This window comes from Kwoniella dendrophila, chromosome 2, assembly GCF_036810415.1.
Source record: "Kwoniella dendrophila CBS 6074 chromosome 2, complete sequence".
In the NCBI taxonomy this organism is placed as follows: domain Eukaryota; kingdom Fungi; phylum Basidiomycota; class Tremellomycetes; order Tremellales; family Cryptococcaceae; genus Kwoniella; species Kwoniella dendrophila.
In genome coordinates this window covers 1,411,826-1,430,687 of record NC_089477.1, presented here as the reverse complement: position 1 = coordinate 1,430,687, position 18,862 = coordinate 1,411,826, and the positions used below count along the sequence as shown (strand labels likewise).

Sequence of the window (18,862 nt, the reverse complement as noted above, 5' to 3'; positions counted from 1 at the left end):
ACCTAAGACTACATTATAACGTCAAGTTCCGGCCGGCTGATTCATACTCGGTCATTGCCGAGAAGATGTGTCCGCGGTAAGTAAAGATAGCGAGCTCTTGTAGCATATGCAGTATTTTCCCTAAGTCATTGAAATATCGTTTGTGTACAGTATTGGCGCTGGTCTGCTGTAAAGATAACTGATCTTTCGAGAAAATGGATATAGAGCAGTAAGTTGTATCCTAATGTGGGTTATCAAACTTCGGTCAATGTTAACTGATATTGCCGTATTCCTCGAATTGTCATAGATTTAGAAAAGCTGGTAAGTAAGCTTGAATCGTTGTATCTAATCTGCTTCCTATTTCATCTGAGTATCAGCCATGAGGTTATATATCTTCTAACGATGATGAATATTGGGTTTTGTAGGTTACGCAGCAATAGATTCAATATGTGATTATTATTCGAATATATCAAATGTACCTGTAAAAGCACAAGTTCAACCTGGTTATTTGATTGACCAACTACCAAGTATGGTGTATTGTTCACTTCGAAACAAAAGTACAATTAGTACTGTAAGCTCCATGTGATGGAAAGAATATGAACTGAGTATAATGTGTAATCTTGTCAATTGTACAGAGGAAGCACCTGAAAACGGACAAGAATTCGATGAAATCTCCAAGGATTTTGGTAAACTCATCTTACCTGGTACGTTTACAATCATTGAAGATGAGTAACTGTCTAGCCGATTCTGACTGATTGACGATTGTGGATCGCATCTACAGGTATAACGCATTGGCAATCACCTTCATTCTTTGCTTATTTCCCTTCAAATTCAACTTTTGAATGTATGTTAGCGGATCTATATTCTGCTAGTGTCGCTAATCCAGGATTCAATGTGAGTCATTTGATCTTGCTCAAAAAAGGAATCGCTGACAATTCTGTATGTTTTTCAGTGGATCTGTTCGCCGGCATGTACGGAATTGGAACAAGTCGTAGTTGAATGGGCTGCAAGAATGTTAGGATTATCAGAAAATTTCTGGGGTTCTTCAGGTATTGGTGGAGGTGTAATTATGGTATGTGATAAAATTCTATTCTCAATATCATGATCAAAATCTAAAAGGAGCACGAGCTATTTGAAGAGTTAGAAGCTGATTCTTTTACTATCTCTAACTCGCTCCTTCGAAAACAACGTAGGGTTCAGCATCGGATTCAGCTTTTACAGCAGCTATAGCAGCTAGAGAAAAAGCTTTGAGGCAGTTATCTATTCAAAATGGTGTTAAACCAGCTGAAAATGGTCAAGTTGAAATACCTGATTCTATCAGACAAGAATATGGACAAAAATTGGTCGTTTATGGTAGTACTCAGACCCATAGTATAGGTGCCAAGGTATGTCCACTCTTTATTGCGTCGGGTAACATTTATGAATTTGTCTTGTAACACTAATGATTTCGTTTCTGCTTCTTGTAGTCCGCTTTGATGCTCGGTTTACCTTTCCGAGCTATCCCAGTCTCTGCGGAGGATCAGTATTCACTGAGAGGTGAATCTGTAAAAGAGGCTATAGAAAAGGATAAACAGGATGGTTTGGTTCCTTTCTTGGTTTGTAAGTTGTTATGTGAAAAGCTATCTCTCAAATCCGTAAAATAACCTGGAACTGATCGGTGGCTGTGAATTAACTCGATTACGGAATTAGATGCTACCATTGGTACTACATCTACTGGAGCCATTGATAGGATAGGGGAAATTGGCGAAGTCTGTGAGTGACTTTTCAGTTACAATTACATCGGAAACCAACCTTGAAAATACAGTCTGCTAATTGATCTGACGGGAAATCTTTAGTAAAGGAATACCCAACAGTCTTCCTTCATGTTGACGCTGCAGTGAGTGCCTTTTTCTTGGATTTTGCCAATCTCCTATTTTAGCTGATTCCTTTCACCCAATTAATTCATTCAGTGGGCAGGTGTAGCAAATGCTTTACCAAAATATCGTGAATCACTTAGATTACAAGAAGTCAACGAATACGCCGATTCTTTCTGCACCAATTTCCATAAATGGGGTTTGACGACTTTTGACTGTAGTGAGTGAAACCCTAGCAAGGATGTTTTACAGTTTGATCGTGTGAGCTAACACCGCGCTATCTTTAGGTATCTTCTGCGTTAAAAACAGGCAAGACCTTACCCAAGCTCTGGATGTCACTCCTGTGAGTTGGTCTTGGCTATCAAACCTTGCATTACACCATACATGGTCAAATGAGGAGCAAAACTGTTACTTATATATCGCTCCATTAGTCATATCTCCGAAGTAAAGAAGCAGATGCTGGTACTGTGATAGATTACAGAAACTGGCAGCCTGCTTTAGGTAGAAGATTCAGAAGTATTAAATTATGGTTTGTTCTGAGGAGTTATGGTATTCAAGGATTTCAAAAACATCTTGAGAGGGTAGGTTAGCGTTTCTTTTACACCTTTATACTAGGTTGTGATACGTCGTTCTTGCCGCTCTGGATCATACGGCTGACTTTGGTTATCGTTATGCTATGTAGGGTATCGAACACTGCGACGAACTAGCAAAAGTCGTCGAATCTTCCAAAAATTTCGAAATAGTCACAAAACCATCTTTATCTTTATTGGTATTTAGATTAAAACCATCTTCTACTACTGCAGTACAGGTGGATGATGATGAATTGAATATAATCAATCAAAGACTGTACACAAATTTAGATTTAAGATATGATGTTTTCTTATCACAAACTGTATTACATAGTAAAGAGAGTAATAAATTCGTACTTAGATTAGCAATGGGTGGGGTTAATACGACTTTTAAAGATGTTGAGAAAACTTGGAAAATTATTGAAGAGGAAGGTGAAAAGGTTTTGGATGATTGGGAAAAACAAAAGAAGGAACTGGAAATAGAATCTTAAGTCCAATAGAATTTAACGGATTGTATGGGTAATATAGATTAATGGTGTAAACTGTTATACGGATTCATGATAAGGGCAAGGATACAAGGATAGAATCGATGGAACAAGGACGCTTACTCTTTCATCATTTGTATTGATGTACTACTAAGTGTGCTGTTCAAATGCATTACTCCACTCAGTCGTGAGATTCACAAGCCAAATCGGACTCTTTCGAAAATATAAGATTATGCATTATGATCTGGTATTTGTGAAGATTCCAATTATACTTGAATTTTTTACTATTTTATAGTTGACTATTTACTATCGAGGTTCATCGACTTGCTCCAAAATTGTACGCTACCCAACATTTCCACTCTCATCATCTCATTCCCAACACTGATTGACTAGTTCCCCTTCAATCTGACCAAACAATGTCAATTATTCCAAGAAAATGTTTGTCTATCTACTAGTCCATTTCTTCGATTTCTTATCTTCATCTTTTTGTTGATTATTGTTATTACCATTACCAAATAACCAATCTAGACCTGAAGCTTTCAACAGAGAATTTTTAACGAAATCTTGAACGATATTACCTAATTCATTTACATTTTCTTCTTTGGTTGCTGAATTAATTATATTTTCAAATATTTCACCTGCTGTATTATCTTTGCTATTTTTATTCTTGTTTTTATTATTTCTTGTTCTTGATGAAATTGGATCTGTTTTGGCACTTGATCCAGTCCATGCTGAATTCTTATTTTTGGTATTATATTTTGATCCTTTATCATTATTACCATTATTATTATTATTGAATAAAGAAGCTAAAGAAGCTATACCTGGACTCAAACCTTGATTTTGATTTGCCAAACCGAAATATTGTTTAACTAAACCAAATAATTCATCTAAAGAACCTTGACCTGAATTATTCATTAACCAAGCAACTAAACCAATTAAAGGTCCAATTTTCATACTAAATCTTAATAATCTTGAAAAAATTCCAAAAATTCTTGAAAAAAATGACCATAATATGAAAATCGAACTTAGGATTAAAATCCATTTTGTATATGGGAAAATTAATTTAATTACAGGTATAAATGATGTAGGATTTGATAAAGATGGTGGATTATATGCTACTTCTTGTAAATTTATTGGAAGTAATGGTACGATGTTTTGATAGAATGCTCTATTTTTTTGATCAAAAATTGAATGGTTAGCTATTTCGGGATGTGGTGATACCAAGTCTAAAATTCACTTACTCCATGTTGACGGTGATATAGGCCGATTTGGTTATGATCCTCTCGTTTGCGTATAGATTTCACAAGTCAGAGGCTTTTGACAATATGGAAGATAAAGAAACAAACAAAGGATCTGCTGTAGGGTTATATACTGTTCTTCTGGCTTTACGTTACCTATATTTTTGCTATTACGCGTTGTCACCGGTTGTCTCGTTTCATATGACGTCGCTACATGACAGTATGATTATCATCATTTTTGTTTATTTTGTTTTCGCAACAGATAATTTTGTGCTGATATTCCTGCATATCGACCACACTGCTTGTCAATTGATGATTAAGACAATTGCCAGATTTAGCTATTATGCCTGTACCTATCAACAATGATCAAGATACGCAACAATCAAATGATCATTCGACGTATACAGAAGCTTTTCCGGAATTAGAGCATTTTAGAATCCAAAATATACCTCCTGCAGCTTATTAGTGAGTACCATAATTTGGATCTGTCAAGAAAACTTTCCCGCTGTTCGGACCGTGACTCTGAAAGAGGATGAAGCTTATGTTCTTCGGCTCTTGTGTACATAGCATTCCCGACTTCATTACTAAAGAAGAAGAAGAGTACTTAATAAGGAAAGTTGAAGAATCACCTCAACCAAAATGGAGAAAAGTTGGTACAGGAAGAAGGTGAGTAGATCTTATCCCTTTATTAAACCAGTTTGTGTTTGGAGGTTTAGTTACTGATAATCTGTATGTTATAGACTGCAATATTGGGGTTAGTCATTCCGACTTGGGTAATTATAGCTGGTATTGCTGGACGCTTATCAAGCTTGTTTCCCTTGACTACAGGAGGTACAATGTCCAAGAAAGGGATTCTTCTACCTGAACCTTTACCAGATTTTTTGACCTCTTTGTGAGTTATTGGTCCCATCATTTCATCTCAATAGTAATCAGCTATTTAAAGAGCGATATTCACACGATTTGATGCATCAAATGATCTTAGCTAATAACGGCTTTCATCATTCCGATTAGTCCTAACATCACAGAGCGTATAGAATCTTTCTTGAGAGTAGCTTCGAGTGTAAAAGGGAAAGAAAAGATGGGCATCAATCAGGTAGATCATTGTCTTACTTTCAGTTTCGAAATGCTGCTAATGGCAATATAGGTTCTGGTCAATGAATATCAATCGGGACAAGGAATTTCCGTGAGTCGACTTTGGTATTCAATACTTGTCGAATCGATATATCAATGCATTGTCAACCTATTCACTAATATACATTCCCTTTTTGCAATTCTTACCAGCCTCATGAAGATGGACCAGCATTTCATCCACTAGTAGCAACGTTATCGCTAGGATCACATACTATATTAGACTTACATCATTATATAAATCCTACTTCCCCATCGCCTCCGATGGTGTCAATGCCTTCAGAAGATGATGAAGGTGAAGGAGGCAAAACAATAGCTGCGATAACATTAGCCCATCTATTACTATTACCTAGGTCTTTATTGATTCTATCTTCAAGTTTATATACTTCACATTTACATTCTATATCTTCAAGAGAAAAAGATGTTATCATTTCCAATCCACCAATATCTCCACCGCAAGATGAGCAAGAAAGCAAGATTGAAGGTGTTCAAATAGCAAATACCGAATTGATAGGTGATTCAGATATAATAGATAAATTGAGGACTGAAGGTAAATGGATAGGTGAAAGAGGAACAAGGATAAGTCTGACTTTCAGAAGAGCTGAAAAAGTCTTAAAAGGTGGTGCTTTAGGTGCTTTGGGCGGCGCTTTGCGAAGGTAGTAGTATCCTTACTCATCAGATCGTAGGCAAAGGCTGTCTCGTCGATTCGGCTTGTTCAGCCAGAGTGACCATGATCCAAACCATTCTATACGGTCCTTGGTGATTTACACGGACAATCCTTTCAAAATGTCTGTACCTGTAAAATATGTTGAATTAGCATAACATGCATATTAGTCCTCGTAAAGCAGCTCTCGGTTAAACTTACATTAAGCTCATTTAGCTTTGAAGGTCTGACATAGCAATTTCCGGTTGAGACTACCCCCCAGGGTTTAGACCAAATTCTTCTAGCATACATTGTAATACTGTTTTCCCACTTGTTGAAGTACTACTATTGGATCTCAAAGTAGACATGGAATTTGATTGCGGTTTAAGATGATCTGCGTATAATCCTTCATTTCGCATATTCTTCTTAATATTACATGATTTGAAAGGATCATCGGGTATAGGTGTTGGTGTGTAATATGGATCAAATTCATCCGAGATTCTAGATATATCACTTTCGTAGTAATCCTGCTGCTCTTGAATTTGATCACTATTAATGGGTTCTTCGATCGTTTGATTTTGATATATACCTACATATCTTTCGTTAATTTCCTCATCATCAGCGATCTTGAGTCCGAAAACATCTATGGAAGGTACTTGAGTTGACGAACTTGATATTGGTGAAGTTATAGATATGTCAGGTTTAAGAGGTAGTGGAAGTAATTCTTCTTCATTGTATTCATTATCATATATTTCGTTGAAATATCCTTGATCTGTCTTTTTAGATGTATCTAATTTAATCCCTCTTTTCTTCGCAATGACGATTAAACTCATTATGACAACTTCCATTTCTTTTGTCCCATCTTCATTTATTGATGTTGACGTTGTTGTTGATGATGATGATGATGTCAAATAACAGTGATTGACTTTGACCAATTTCAACGGATCTATCAAACTCAAATCAATAGATAATAGATCATCACCAATTATACCTAATAAGCATTTAACTAAATTCAATTCATCAAATTCATTTTTGTATGACCTAAATTCGATAGGTATATAATTTAATTTTTCACCTAAGATAATTTCCAATGTTAAAAGTAATAATGAAGGTGGTATTGATGTTAAACTAGGTGGTTTGATTGGTATTTTCAATACTGAAAGTAATTGTTGAAATAACTGTAATGTATTTGAAGGCATTATTATTGAAATTGACAATGAAGGGACTTGATTCTAGGGTATCATTCTAAGGGTATTGGGTAGGTCTATCGCCAAGGGGCTAAGAACAATGGACGGGTTACTCAATGCAGATGTCTGTCCAAGCTCGCTCTAAAAATTAGCGGTCTTTAACCTGTCCTTCATCATCGTCTTCACCTTCACCTTCTTTTTCAATGTTTGTTGACATTTACTTGATTGTTTTCCGTGTAAATGAATTAAACATTACCAAGGGAATGGCGGATATCACCGCACCGCCAGTATACCAAACTGTCATAATAGGATTTTGGAAATGCAGAGAATTGATGCAGTCGTTCGCTAAATGTGAATCGTGAAGATGCCATATCATGCATGATCAAGAAAATACTATCGCTGCAAGCTTATTTATCTAATAAAAGTATATTAATTAAAGAAAGAATGAAAAAATATGTAACAGAAAAACAAGAATAAAAGTGTTAAGAGCCCCGAATCCTTTAAATAATTATCTATATATAAAGATATCTGATAATTTACTCATCAGAGATATCATCTAAAGCAGAGATTAAAGGTGAGAATACAGGTTGACCACGTTTCTTGTAGAATGCAACAACTTTTTCAGCTCTCTTAGCAATACCTTCTGGTGTGATATCGAACTATGAATTAGATTCGTTAGCAAACTGTAGTAATCATAATTTACACAGTTTTCTCAACTCACTTTCTTGTAAACTTGGTCGTATGGACCTGAGGCACCCCAAGCTTTAAGACCAAAGTGATCATGAGAGTATTGACCCCAACCGAATGTAGAGTAAGCTTCTACTGAAAGGATTGGTGCACCTGATGGAAGAACTGAAAGCTTGTAATCTCTTGATTGAGTTTCGAAAACTTCGAAACATGGTAAAGATACAAGTCTAGCTTTGATACCTTTTGATTTAAGTTGTTCTACAGCAGAAAGACAGAGAGGTACTTCAGAACCAGTAGAAACAAGGGTAACATCGGCATTTTCAACTTCTTCGAGTACGTAACCACCTTTAGCAGCTTTTTCAATGGATGAGTTGGCGAGTTGAGGTAAGTTTTGTCGAGAGAATGCGAGAACGGAGGGAGTATGTTGAGAAAGGATTGAAACAAGGTATGAAGCAGAGGTTTCGTTACCATCAGCTGGTCTCCAGAAAGCAAGGTTAGGGACAGCTCGTAACCAGGCAGCGGTTTCAACCGGTTGGTGGGTAGGTCCATCTTCACCAAGACCGATAGAATCGTGAGTAGCAACTTGGAGAACTCGGAGGTGAGAAAGGGCGGAAAGTCTAACGGCACCGGCAGCGTATGAGACGAAGTTGAGGAAAGTAGCACCGAATGGGATAAGACCACCGTAAGCGGCGATACCGTTACAGATAGCAGCCATACCGTGTTCTCTAACACCGAATCGGAAGTATCGACCAGCGTAAGAACCGAGACCAGTTGAAGGGTGTTGGAAATCTTCAGCGTTCTTCCATCGAGTCAAGTTGGAACCGGTTAAATCGGCTGAACCACCAACAAGTTCTGGAAGAACTTCAGCGAGTTTACTGATTGTGGTTTCAGAGAGTTTTCTAGAACCGACAGCAGCATCTTCGGTGGTGTAGGTTGGGAGAGCTTTTTCCCATCCATCTGGAAGTCTACCTTCAACTCGTCGAGTGAGTTCTGAGGCTTCTTTGGGGTATTTCTCAGAGTATTGTTTGAAAAGAGAGTTCCATTCAGCTTCAGCTTTGGCACCTTTCTCGGCAGCGGCGTTGTAGATGTCGTAGGTTTCTTTGGGGACAGCGAAGGTTTCTTCAGGGTTGAAACCGAATTTCTTTTTGAGTTGAGTGATATCGTCTTTTTTGAGAGGGGCACCGTGGACATCGTGGCCACCTTGTTTGAGGGAACCGAAACCGATAGTGGTTTTGAGGTTGATGATGGTTGGTTGATCTTTGGTCTTTTGGGCTTCTTTGAGAGCGGCTTCAATAGCGGCAACATCACTACAGAATGATAGGTAAGCTCGGCAACATCAGAGACAATGGGGTAGCTTACTCGTCACCTTTTTCTACGTGAAGGACTTCCCATCCGTATGATTTGAATCTTTGTTCAACGTTTTCAGTGAAGGATACAGCGGTGTCACCATCAATGGTAATTCCTGAAGTTCGGGTCAGCTCACTGTGCGGGGTTGCAAGGAGATATGTGGTACTCACTGTTGTCATCGTAGATGGCAATCAAGTTACCTAATTTCAAGTGACCAGCAAGGGAACAAGCCTCTGAAGCAACACCTTCTTGAAGACATCCATCACCGGTGAAGACTAATATAAGGGATAACGTCAGTGTATGAAATCTCGCTTAAATTTTTGAGAGATTGATAAGGCTTCGCAAAACATACCATAGGTGTAGTTGTCAATCAGGTTGAAGTTATCTTTGTTGAATACAGCACCCATGTGTGCTTGAGCAATGGCAAGACCAACAGCGTTGGAGATACCTGTATATCCGAAATGAAAGTTAAATTAGTTTTTCTTTTAGGTAAAAACCATTGTTCCAACTCACCTTGACCAAGAGGACCGGTGGTGACTTCAATACCATCAGTGACACCAACTTCTGGGTGACCTGGAGTTATGGAGTCAATTTGTCTGAATGATTTGAGGTCATCCATGGATACCTTGTAACCAGCAAGGTGGAGGAGGATATATTGAAGGGCACAACTGATAGGATAACCAATATTCAGCTATCGATCAATATACAATTTAACAGCACCGATTAGCTACTCACGCATGACCGTTAGAAAGAACAAATCGATCTCTGTTAATCCATTTTGGGTTCTTTGAGTTGAAGTTCATGAATCTACTGAAAAGAACATGGGCGACAGGAGCCATACCCTATAGACGGTGTGTAAGTTACCATACTTCACCTGCTGAGAGACACACAACTAACCATAGGAGCACCTGGGTGACCAGAGTTAGCCTAAATGGATGAAAGGCATGGACGTGTAAGCTTTGCACAATCATTCAACCTATTGACTACACTATGAAGCTGATACTAACTTTACCGACAACATCGGCAGCAAGGGCTCGGATGGTGCTAAAAGTGTACAGAAGTCAGCGATATATTCTAATATCAGAACTATTGCTGCAGATATTGACTGATCTTCGAAGCCGTGTAAAGCCGTTCAGACTGTCATTGAGTTGAACAACCTCTGAATGTGATATTCCTAGGGTTCTTTGGAACATGGTCGTGTTTGAAGATGTTTCAACCATCACACTCACTTGATAGCAACTTGATCTTGTTCAGTGAAGTTGGACATGTTGCTTGATTTTATGTGTATTTTTAGGGAATGTAAGGAAATGAGTAAACAAGAAAAGCTGAAGAAAGAGAAAAAGAGAGGGAAAAAAAAAGATGTTGTGGTAAAAGCAATGGAAATGGATAGAACGGACTTAATGGAGGTCTCGGTGGATTGTGCTATGACTGCTATGATGTATATGTAGCGTGATTTTTGGGGGAATAGCGTGGTACAAGAAAGAACACCCCGAGTTGCACATATTATTCAGGGTTATTTAACGGTTGATTGTTATTACATAACATCTTTATCTAATGCCATTTACCGCTCTAACTTACCACTTACCGTTAAAATCAAAAGTAACCCCTCCGGCCCGATTATCCTTTTTACTGTGTGGCAGCAACCTCTTTAAATGGATCTCTCTTATTTGGTTACAATCAGTTGCTTTGATTATTGATCTACATGGATAGGATATACCACAGCTCCGGAGAAATGTGCCGGAGACACCGTATCTATTGTTGATTGCTTTTGGCTTTCACTGGGTTCAAATATATGTACATATATTTATATATATTTATCTAGATGTTCACTGCAAGGCATCCTTGAGTCAGTTTGATGCCGTCCCATAACGTTTTCAACGAGCGACCACAGATTATGCTTTGATCACTTTCATATCAATTTAAAGCGGATAAATCAGTCCGCTTTGATCATCTTCACTTCAGTCTGGCTTTGACTTGTATTTCTTCTTGAAAGGTTTGAATATAGTCATAAATATATATTTGACTACCATCATGTCGTTATCAATACCCGGCTGTCAAAAAGTAGAAGCAACCAAGGAACGCGAGTTCCCAATAAATGCGTAAATCAGGTTTTTCTGGTATACCAAAGATCCTGGGTGTTGATGCTTTTTCCAGGTGAAAGAGGAGTAATCACGGTATGTCTTTTCAAACTCATCGTGAACTCGTGTACCAGCTTGCCCGTACATATCTCATCACAGAATGAAGGTGACTTTTTGGATGTTCAATTATCGATCATTGCACATATGATTACTGACTATCTATAATCATTCTTCCTACGTCTCCTCTCTCTCTTATATCTGCGTTTTCCTCTAACATCATGCCAATCTTCCCTCATTCTCCTTCTATCTCTTCTTCTACTTCTCCACATGTAAAGACTGCCTCCCCTTTCAACTAATCCATCTTCACCAAAAACCATCTTTGCTAATCTTTCCGATCTACTTCTTTTCAAACCTCTTTTCTTTCTTTTTTTCTTTTTCCTTTTAAACGTATAATCTTCTCCATAATAATCATCTTCATTATCAGAATCGAGTGCTTCATCATGATCTTCTAAGTCTTCCCAATATCTGACTAATTGTGATTGTCTTTTCATATGAAAATAGAATGGTGGTATACCAGATATGAGAAGTGTTATGAGAATTAATAATGTTGCTATTCCTGCTACTATCAAACCTTGACTTTACATTGTGAGGCATATTTGTGAGTATATGAGCAAGATCATACACTGTGATTTGATATGATCGATCTTGTTCACTCACCCTGAAGTAACCTTGTAATTAGGTAGATTGTTATTCACACTATTATTCAACATTTTGTCTATCACATACTAAATGAAATTTCCAATGATCGTTCATCGACCTTTCATTAAATTCGCAAATACAACTTACAGCAATTAGGCAAAGAACGCATCCCGTTAATAAAGTACCATGTTCAAACCAACTACTTTCTAACTGTATTTTATATGATCCCCAGTCAGCTTGAGCGCTCTTCCTCTTCGATGATCGATTCAACGTCGCAGGCTTACTGTTAGAATCTTCGAACGTATAGTCCTGAATGTATTGATTGAGATAGGTATTAAGGCGGTCATAGTGGATACCATAGCTAATATCGATTTATAAGTCCGAAATGAATCAACACTCAACGAGCAAACTTACCGATACCATGAATGACTAAACCGTGAAGTAAAAGAAAATTAAAATCTTTACCAGATAGACCATTAGATCTATTAGCCATAACAAGATTATTTCAGCTCGGGGTCAAGTTCATTTGTTGAAAGTACTTCCAAAGGTCTTGCATGGACAATTTAAGGTGTATAGATAATATACTGTCTTATTGCACGGACTTGACTCACTTCGCATCATCCCCCAACAAATCATCTAGATCAAACAGCATACTTGCTCCAGAACAAATAGTCCTATAATCACGAATTAGCTTCACCCTCTGAGTAAGGAATGTACTACCACTATTATCTTCAGACAGATATACTCACTCAGCTTTTGTAGAATCTTGTAAACACCAGCCCCACATATTTACAGATAATGAACCAGCTACAGATCCTTGACCTTTGTTATCGGGAACTTCACCTTTTTCTTCATTTCCATCTACATCATCTTCGTCATCACCTCTCTTCTCATTGCTGTTATTGTTATTGTCATTATCGTTATCCTTCGATGCTCCCTTCCTGATTATAATATCACTTAGCAATCTTGCTTGATTGGATATCGTTCCCCAATCATTACTTGGTAAATCCACTTTAACGACTGACCATTTAATTCTCCATGATACATCAGAGCAATTTAACAAGTATAGTAAACAAGCTGAAACGATGAATAAAGCAATTATCAATACTCTCCACATAATCGATACATTTTTAGGTATTTTAGGGTGTTTCATGATACTATTATCATTTATGTTACCATTATTCTGTACATTTGTCGAACTGCTTGAATCTCCGTTTCTCTGTTTTTGTTTTGACGAAATGTTCGAATGGTGAGGGTGCATCAGTCCGATGTCAGATTCTTCGTCTATTGTTTTTGATCTGATATGTTGTTGTTTACGACGATCACGGTGACGACGAGACATTATGATCTAGTCATGTATCAAGATAAGATCATTATATACAATGACTTCATTGGGTGTCATTATATTCATACAGTCAATAAGTAAGCAATGTTGAACCCTCAATGATCGGTCTGCTGGGTGAGTTTTGTGTGTATCCCATACTCAACGGTAAAACAAGATTCGCAAAGGAGTGTACGTTCAAGTCTGATATGTACAGGGACGTCATTATGAAAGGATCAAAAGGGTTATGCATTACAAATACACTATGGAAGAGGTTTACCTATGTAAATTAAGATATCAGTATCCAAATTCAAATCATGTCTACTGAAAGATGGGAGACTTGAGAATGATGATGATTGCGGATATTGAGATAACAAACTAACTCATGAATTGTGATTTACTTACTTTAAGATATTCTGATTTTAAGGAGTTGCTGGTTGACCACCACCACCGAAAGAAGCTTCTGCACCTGCACCACCACCACCAGTTATAGGAGTAGCATGTTCAACAACTAATTTTGGACCTTTAAACATTCTATTAATTTCTGATGATCTTTTTATAACTTCTAATTCATTTTTTTGTTCTTCAAACCATTTTGATAATTCTGTTGGATCTAATTGTTTTTTATTTCCAACTAATTCTGAGCCTGATTCAGGTTGCAAAGAATCTAAAATAGGTTTAAATGTTAAATGTGTACGTCTCAAGAAATATTGATTAAAATTATATGAAGTAAATCTTTGTGATGCAGTTTGAAATGAATGATATAATGATTGAATCTCTTTTAATGTTGGTGCAGGTGGCATCTTGACTAAACTTTTCACTTGTATCTCTAAAGTATTGCTGAAGATCTATTGATCAATATTATGGCTTTGAATCTAGCTGTTATATTCCTTTATGTATTTTTGGAGTTTAATTGGGAGACTTATAAAATTACAAGATAACTTTTATTATCAATTTCACCATCGATGATGACCATTTTGCCGACTAGCAAGAGCAGCGGCGAACAATATAATCTGCTTCGGTGATCACCACGTGCTTGTTGTGGTCGGGGGTCGCCGCATCTATGCACAAGCGTCATCATGCATTTATCGGGTAACCGAGACCTGAACTATACAGCAACAGCAACCTGTTTGTTGATTCTTACCGCTTTTATTATCCTTCGTTACCTATCTAAGCATTGTTCAACGCTCACATATCATCACATATTCCGCTTAGATCAAGTATTGCCTGACAGAGGCTCGAAGATTAGCATCATGTCATCTTCAACAGGTCTTGGTACATCTTCTGCTCCAGGTACACCACCCAGAAGACCGGCAAAAAGGGATACCAGTTCTTTGGCATTATCAACAATAGCCAACTCTTCTTCTTCTTCCTCCTCTCAACAACCATCAACTATACCCAAACCCCCAATTGAGATCAAAAATGGTGATTCCTCGAACCAAGCTTCTACATCTGCTGCAGGAACAGCAGGAGCAGCAGGGTTTAAACCTAGAGATCCGATAATAGATAGGGCATTACAACTATCAACGTTTGAAAGTAATTACAGTACAGAAGATTTCATATCGAATTTAAGTGAAAAGTTGATAAACGAATCAAAAGCTGATCCTGGACGTGAGTTGATGTTCCGCATCTCTTTTATCGTCCTTACCGCAATATCGCATCTCCATGCCTTTTCCACACCCGCATCGAATCGATACCTGCTACATCCAGCATCTGAAGATCATGAATCCCTCAGCCCATATCTTTTTCAGATTAGTAGCACTGACTGATTGTGTCTTTCTTCATTGTGCACCTAGCATTCAATCCAAAGCCTTTCCTAGAAACCTTCTCTCCCGCTCTTGACTCATTGCTGTCATTAAGACAACAAGTAGCGGAAAGGACGAAGAAAATGGAAACGGATGTCAGAAGAGCTGAAAGAGAATATGGCAGGAGGTTAAGAGAATTGGATGGTGGATTTGAGGTGAGTATTTGCTCATCTACCTGTAGTATAACCTCTCGCGTCATATATATCAAGCATCTTGCTAATACAAGTCTCGTTCAGGCGATCGGTGGTTCTTTCGAGAATCTTGAAAGTAAGATTACAGATGTGGGTCGTACAGCGGTGCGGATAGGTAAGTGTTCTACATGCAATTCAACCATAATACTACTGTGGTCCAATAAAAGATGCAAAAGATGACCACAAGCTAAACTATATCAATTTCATCAGGTGAACAACTGGATACACTTCATCAAACCCGTTCTACCGCTCAATCAACTTCACTTCTACTGTCATATTACCTATCACTAGCACATCAAACGTCAATATCGTCTCCCGATGGAACATCCTCAACACCTTTAGAAGCATTATTCGCTACGCGTACATCTAGAGAAGGTAGAGCTAGATTAGCAGTGATATTGAGAAGGTTAATGGCCGTAGCTAAAGATGTAGCTGATAACGCTACAACAGCATTGATTGAAGCTGAATCTTCACAAACACCAAAGGAATCTACTTCAACACCTAATCTGGGTAATGGTAATGGGGGTACACCTACTACAGCAACGACTAGTGCAGATCAACCTATAAGTGCAAAATCAATAGGGAAAAAGAGAGTAGAAAAGGAAAAAGCTGAAAGAGTTAGAGATGAAATTGAAAGATATTGTGAGAAATTCGAAAAAGAAGTTTTAAGGTTATTCGATAGATGTTATAGGAAAGGTGATCCTAGAATGATGGCTGTGAGCATTCCTGGCAATCACGTACGAATGACGATGGATCACGTCGACTGATTTCGCTATGACCCTTTCAGCATTGCGCTAAAACACTACAAGATTTCAATGGCGGTGCATCGTGTGTACAAATATATGTCAATCAGCATGATTTCTTCATATCGAAAGATCGGCTATTGGAAGAAGCTGTGAAAAACGATAGTGCCGTAGATGGTGAAAAGCCTGCAGACTTGTAAGTTGGACTAGCTCTTTCGGATTGTCGCGAAATCGCTTATAAGATTGAGTAACCCTTCGTCGATTAAATAGATGGACAATTATCGGAGATCCTGATGCTGCACCACCAACTACAGAACCAGGAATGGAGGCCTTATTGAAGGAAATCAGAATAACAGTCAGCCAAGAAGCTCAAATTGTCAAAGCTGTTTTTCCCAATCCAAGCTCGGTGTTACAAGTATTCGTACAACGAGTGTTCGCGCAAGTCGTAAGTAGGTCCCTCCATTATGTTGCCGCAATTTTGCTAACAATATTTCAGATTGAGCAACATCTTGAATCACTTCTTTCTCGTGCGGCTACAATATCGACTTTGGCTGTATTGCGAATGCTTCATCTGACTCATTCCCTGTGCTCCGCTCTTGTCGATGACCTGAAAACATACGATCTTACGCTTGGCGAACCGGCAACAGGATCTGCCAAAGCCCCCACATCGTCAGGTGGGCCACTAGCTACAATGCTGGATCATGCATTAGAAGAGATGTTTGTGCCATGGTTGGAGGGTACAAGGTATCTCGAGAGTGAAAGTAAGAATTTGGTTGAACTTTATGCTGGTCTACTGAGCAGATTTACCAGATATCACGTGAGTTGTTTTCTGATGGCTATAAGTAAAACACACAGCTGATAACCTCTTTTTAGGAAACTGTTCTCAAAGCCAAACCCAATTCACTTCTTGATAAAGTGGTCAACCAACTTGCTACTTCAAGTACAGCAGCTACATCTTCTTCCACAGCTCAAACAGCTGCTGCAGCAATATCAAAGTATGCCAACCTGTTCACATCGAAAACGGGTGGCACTTCAACTCCTTCAGGTAATCACGCTAATCCACTATCACCTACTACTCTGCATGGTCCACCTAAACCATTTGGACCCAACGCAAGTCATTTAGGCGTACTAGGAGGAGGACTAGGACCGGGAACGAAATCAGCGGCACTGACTAATGGTACTCAAACCCCTGCGGCTGGAGGCGAATTAGGAAGACCCGGTATGCAGAGGCAAGATACATTACGAGGAGAATTAGTGAATAAAGGCTTAGAAGATAAAGTTTGGGCTACAGATGGTGTTTTGACAATAGAAATGGCTGAAAGAATGTTAAAATGGCATGCTGAAGCTGTTGGTAGAGCAGTTGAATTGAGTCCGCCTTCTGATGTGTGAGTCTTAAATCCACCTCGGAAAATAACGGATATTGCAGACTAATGTAATATCTTATTTAGCGGAAAGAACGCTTTGGCTCTGTCAAAAGTTTTATCAGAAGCTGTTGGAAGAAGTTTCATCGAAACTGCCTTGGACTCGTAAGTAACTCCTTCAGATATAGCAGATACCGAGAATATTTATATAAGCTTATACTCCTTCTTCTTGTAGTGCATACGCGAAACTTGAACAACAAGAATCAAGGACGGAACCTGATTTACAACCTATAACAGTAATTAAACCATCTGACCACATTTGTCATTTATGGCAGAGGTATACAACAACAGCATTATTACCCTTAGCTGGAAATACAGTGGCTATAAGACGTGAAATGAATACTATCAATTCACATAATGTAGTTAGAATGGAAGGTAAAATCAATAATGTTATTCAGAAAGCTTTAGATAGTAAGTTCAATTTGGCTCTAATTGACAGTGTCCTTACAGATCTAACCCGCGCGGTTGTCCTTAGGTATAGTATCATATTTATCTTATTTACTTACGAAGCAAAAGAAAAACGATTATAAACCTAAAAACGATGAATTATCTTTCGCACGAACAAACACGGAACCATGTGAATTAAGTTGTGAATTCCTCTCTACAATAAAAGAGACTATAAATGAAGGATTGAGCGGGAAAAATGCAGAAACATTCTTTACTGAAGTCGGAATCGCTTTCCATAGGTAAGTTGCCTTTCTTCATCTTTCATCCATGAAGACGACAGATACTGAAAGAATGGTTTAGTTTACTGCTGGATCACTATAAGAAATTCCCAGTAAATCCCACAGGTGGATTGATGTTAACTAAGTGAGTGTACGGCCGAACAATGTATATATCGTGTAAGTACTGACTGATCGATTCTTCGCAGAGATCTCGCATCATATCAAGAAGCAATGTCATCATACAATATACCAGCTTTAAATGACAGGTTCGACATGTTACGTCAATTAGGAAATTCATTCATTGTTCAACCTAACGTATTGAAATCGTATATGACAGAGTCACATTTAGGTAGAATTGAATTAAGGTTATTAAAACCATATTTAACCCAGAGATCAGATTATTCACAGTTTTCGAGATCATTACAATTAGATGACGTTTTAGGTGGTCCATCTTCCTCTTCCAGTACTACTACTACTTCAACGAATCTACATAATATAAATGAAGATAATTCTTCTAGTAATTATAGTGCAGGATCACCTAATATACCTTCAATATCAGCGATATCAACATCAATGTTGAATAGATCAAGCTCTTTCCGAAATTCAACGATAGGTAAAGGATCAAGACTATCTGGTGTAGCAGGTGTAGGTATGGGTAAATTAAAAGAAATGTTAAAGGAATTTGAAGCTTTATCACCTGAAGAAGCTCAATTACAAAGACAGCAACAACAAAATGCTAGAACAAATAATCAAAAATCTGGTTATCAACCTATGTTTTATATGGGTATGCATTAGAGCATGACCACAGAAAGGTGGAGGTTTC

At 38.0% G+C, this 18,862-nt stretch overlaps 8 protein-coding genes across 8 annotated transcripts; 3 read left to right on the top strand and 5 right to left on the bottom strand.

The window, feature by feature from the left end:
* Positions 1–194: 194 nt before the first annotated feature.
* On the top strand, positions 195–2,892 carry L201_001944 (uncharacterized protein; the record flags this gene model as incomplete). The annotated part of the gene is made up of 14 exons (XM_066217725.1): positions 195–208; positions 287–300; positions 405–506; positions 615–683; positions 761–873; positions 932–1,051; positions 1,173–1,364; positions 1,446–1,578; positions 1,669–1,731; positions 1,815–1,855; positions 1,929–2,052; positions 2,120–2,175; positions 2,264–2,413; positions 2,515–2,892. The coding sequence occupies 14 exons, from the start codon at positions 195–197 to the stop codon at positions 2,890–2,892; spliced, it is 1,569 nt and encodes a 522-aa protein (XP_066073822.1).
* A 438-nt stretch (positions 2,893–3,330) lies between these two features.
* On the bottom strand, positions 3,331–4,132 carry L201_001943 (uncharacterized protein; the record flags this gene model as incomplete). Its single annotated transcript, XM_066217724.1, has 2 exons — positions 3,331–4,054; positions 4,128–4,132. 2 exons carry the CDS (start codon positions 4,130–4,132, stop codon positions 3,331–3,333), a joined length of 729 nt encoding a protein of 242 aa, XP_066073821.1.
* A 335-nt stretch (positions 4,133–4,467) lies between these two features.
* On the top strand, positions 4,468–5,912 carry L201_001942 (uncharacterized protein; the record flags this gene model as incomplete). The annotated part of the gene is made up of 7 exons (XM_066217723.1): positions 4,468–4,589; positions 4,692–4,790; positions 4,865–4,878; positions 4,953–5,016; positions 5,136–5,217; positions 5,269–5,307; positions 5,406–5,912. 7 exons carry the CDS (start codon positions 4,468–4,470, stop codon positions 5,910–5,912), a joined length of 927 nt encoding a protein of 308 aa, XP_066073820.1.
* A 255-nt stretch (positions 5,913–6,167) lies between these two features.
* On the bottom strand, positions 6,168–7,094 carry L201_001941 (uncharacterized protein; the record flags this gene model as incomplete). Its single annotated transcript, XM_066217722.1, has 1 exon — positions 6,168–7,094. The coding sequence occupies one exon, from the start codon at positions 7,092–7,094 to the stop codon at positions 6,168–6,170; it is 927 nt and encodes a 308-aa protein (XP_066073819.1).
* Positions 7,095–7,618: 524 nt separating this feature from the next.
* On the bottom strand, positions 7,619–10,383 carry L201_001940 (transketolase; the record flags this gene model as incomplete). The annotated part of the gene is made up of 10 exons (XM_066217721.1): positions 7,619–7,741; positions 7,804–9,076; positions 9,129–9,231; positions 9,287–9,391; positions 9,469–9,564; positions 9,630–9,784; positions 9,852–9,958; positions 10,014–10,043; positions 10,124–10,160; positions 10,346–10,383. 10 exons carry the CDS (start codon positions 10,381–10,383, stop codon positions 7,619–7,621), a joined length of 2,067 nt encoding a protein of 688 aa, XP_066073818.1.
* A 1,026-nt stretch (positions 10,384–11,409) lies between these two features.
* Positions 11,410–13,046, bottom strand: L201_001939 (uncharacterized protein; the record flags this gene model as incomplete). Its single annotated transcript, XM_066217720.1, has 7 exons — positions 11,410–11,830; positions 11,912–11,979; positions 12,041–12,103; positions 12,178–12,254; positions 12,308–12,375; positions 12,505–12,567; positions 12,643–13,046. 7 exons carry the CDS (start codon positions 13,044–13,046, stop codon positions 11,410–11,412), a joined length of 1,164 nt encoding a protein of 387 aa, XP_066073817.1.
* Positions 13,047–13,636: 590 nt separating this feature from the next.
* Positions 13,637–14,017, bottom strand: L201_001938 (uncharacterized protein; the record flags this gene model as incomplete). The annotated part of the gene is made up of 1 exon (XM_066217719.1): positions 13,637–14,017. One exon carries the CDS (start codon positions 14,015–14,017, stop codon positions 13,637–13,639), a length of 381 nt encoding a protein of 126 aa, XP_066073816.1.
* A 450-nt stretch (positions 14,018–14,467) lies between these two features.
* Positions 14,468–18,834, top strand: L201_001937 (uncharacterized protein; the record flags this gene model as incomplete). The annotated part of the gene is made up of 13 exons (XM_066217718.1): positions 14,468–14,825; positions 15,011–15,174; positions 15,256–15,325; positions 15,421–15,926; positions 15,998–16,149; positions 16,224–16,398; positions 16,450–16,770; positions 16,827–17,338; positions 17,402–17,479; positions 17,550–17,785; positions 17,850–18,060; positions 18,122–18,184; positions 18,246–18,834. The coding sequence occupies 13 exons, from the start codon at positions 14,468–14,470 to the stop codon at positions 18,832–18,834; spliced, it is 3,435 nt and encodes a 1,144-aa protein (XP_066073815.1).
* Between the last annotated feature and the right edge of the window lie 28 nt (positions 18,835–18,862).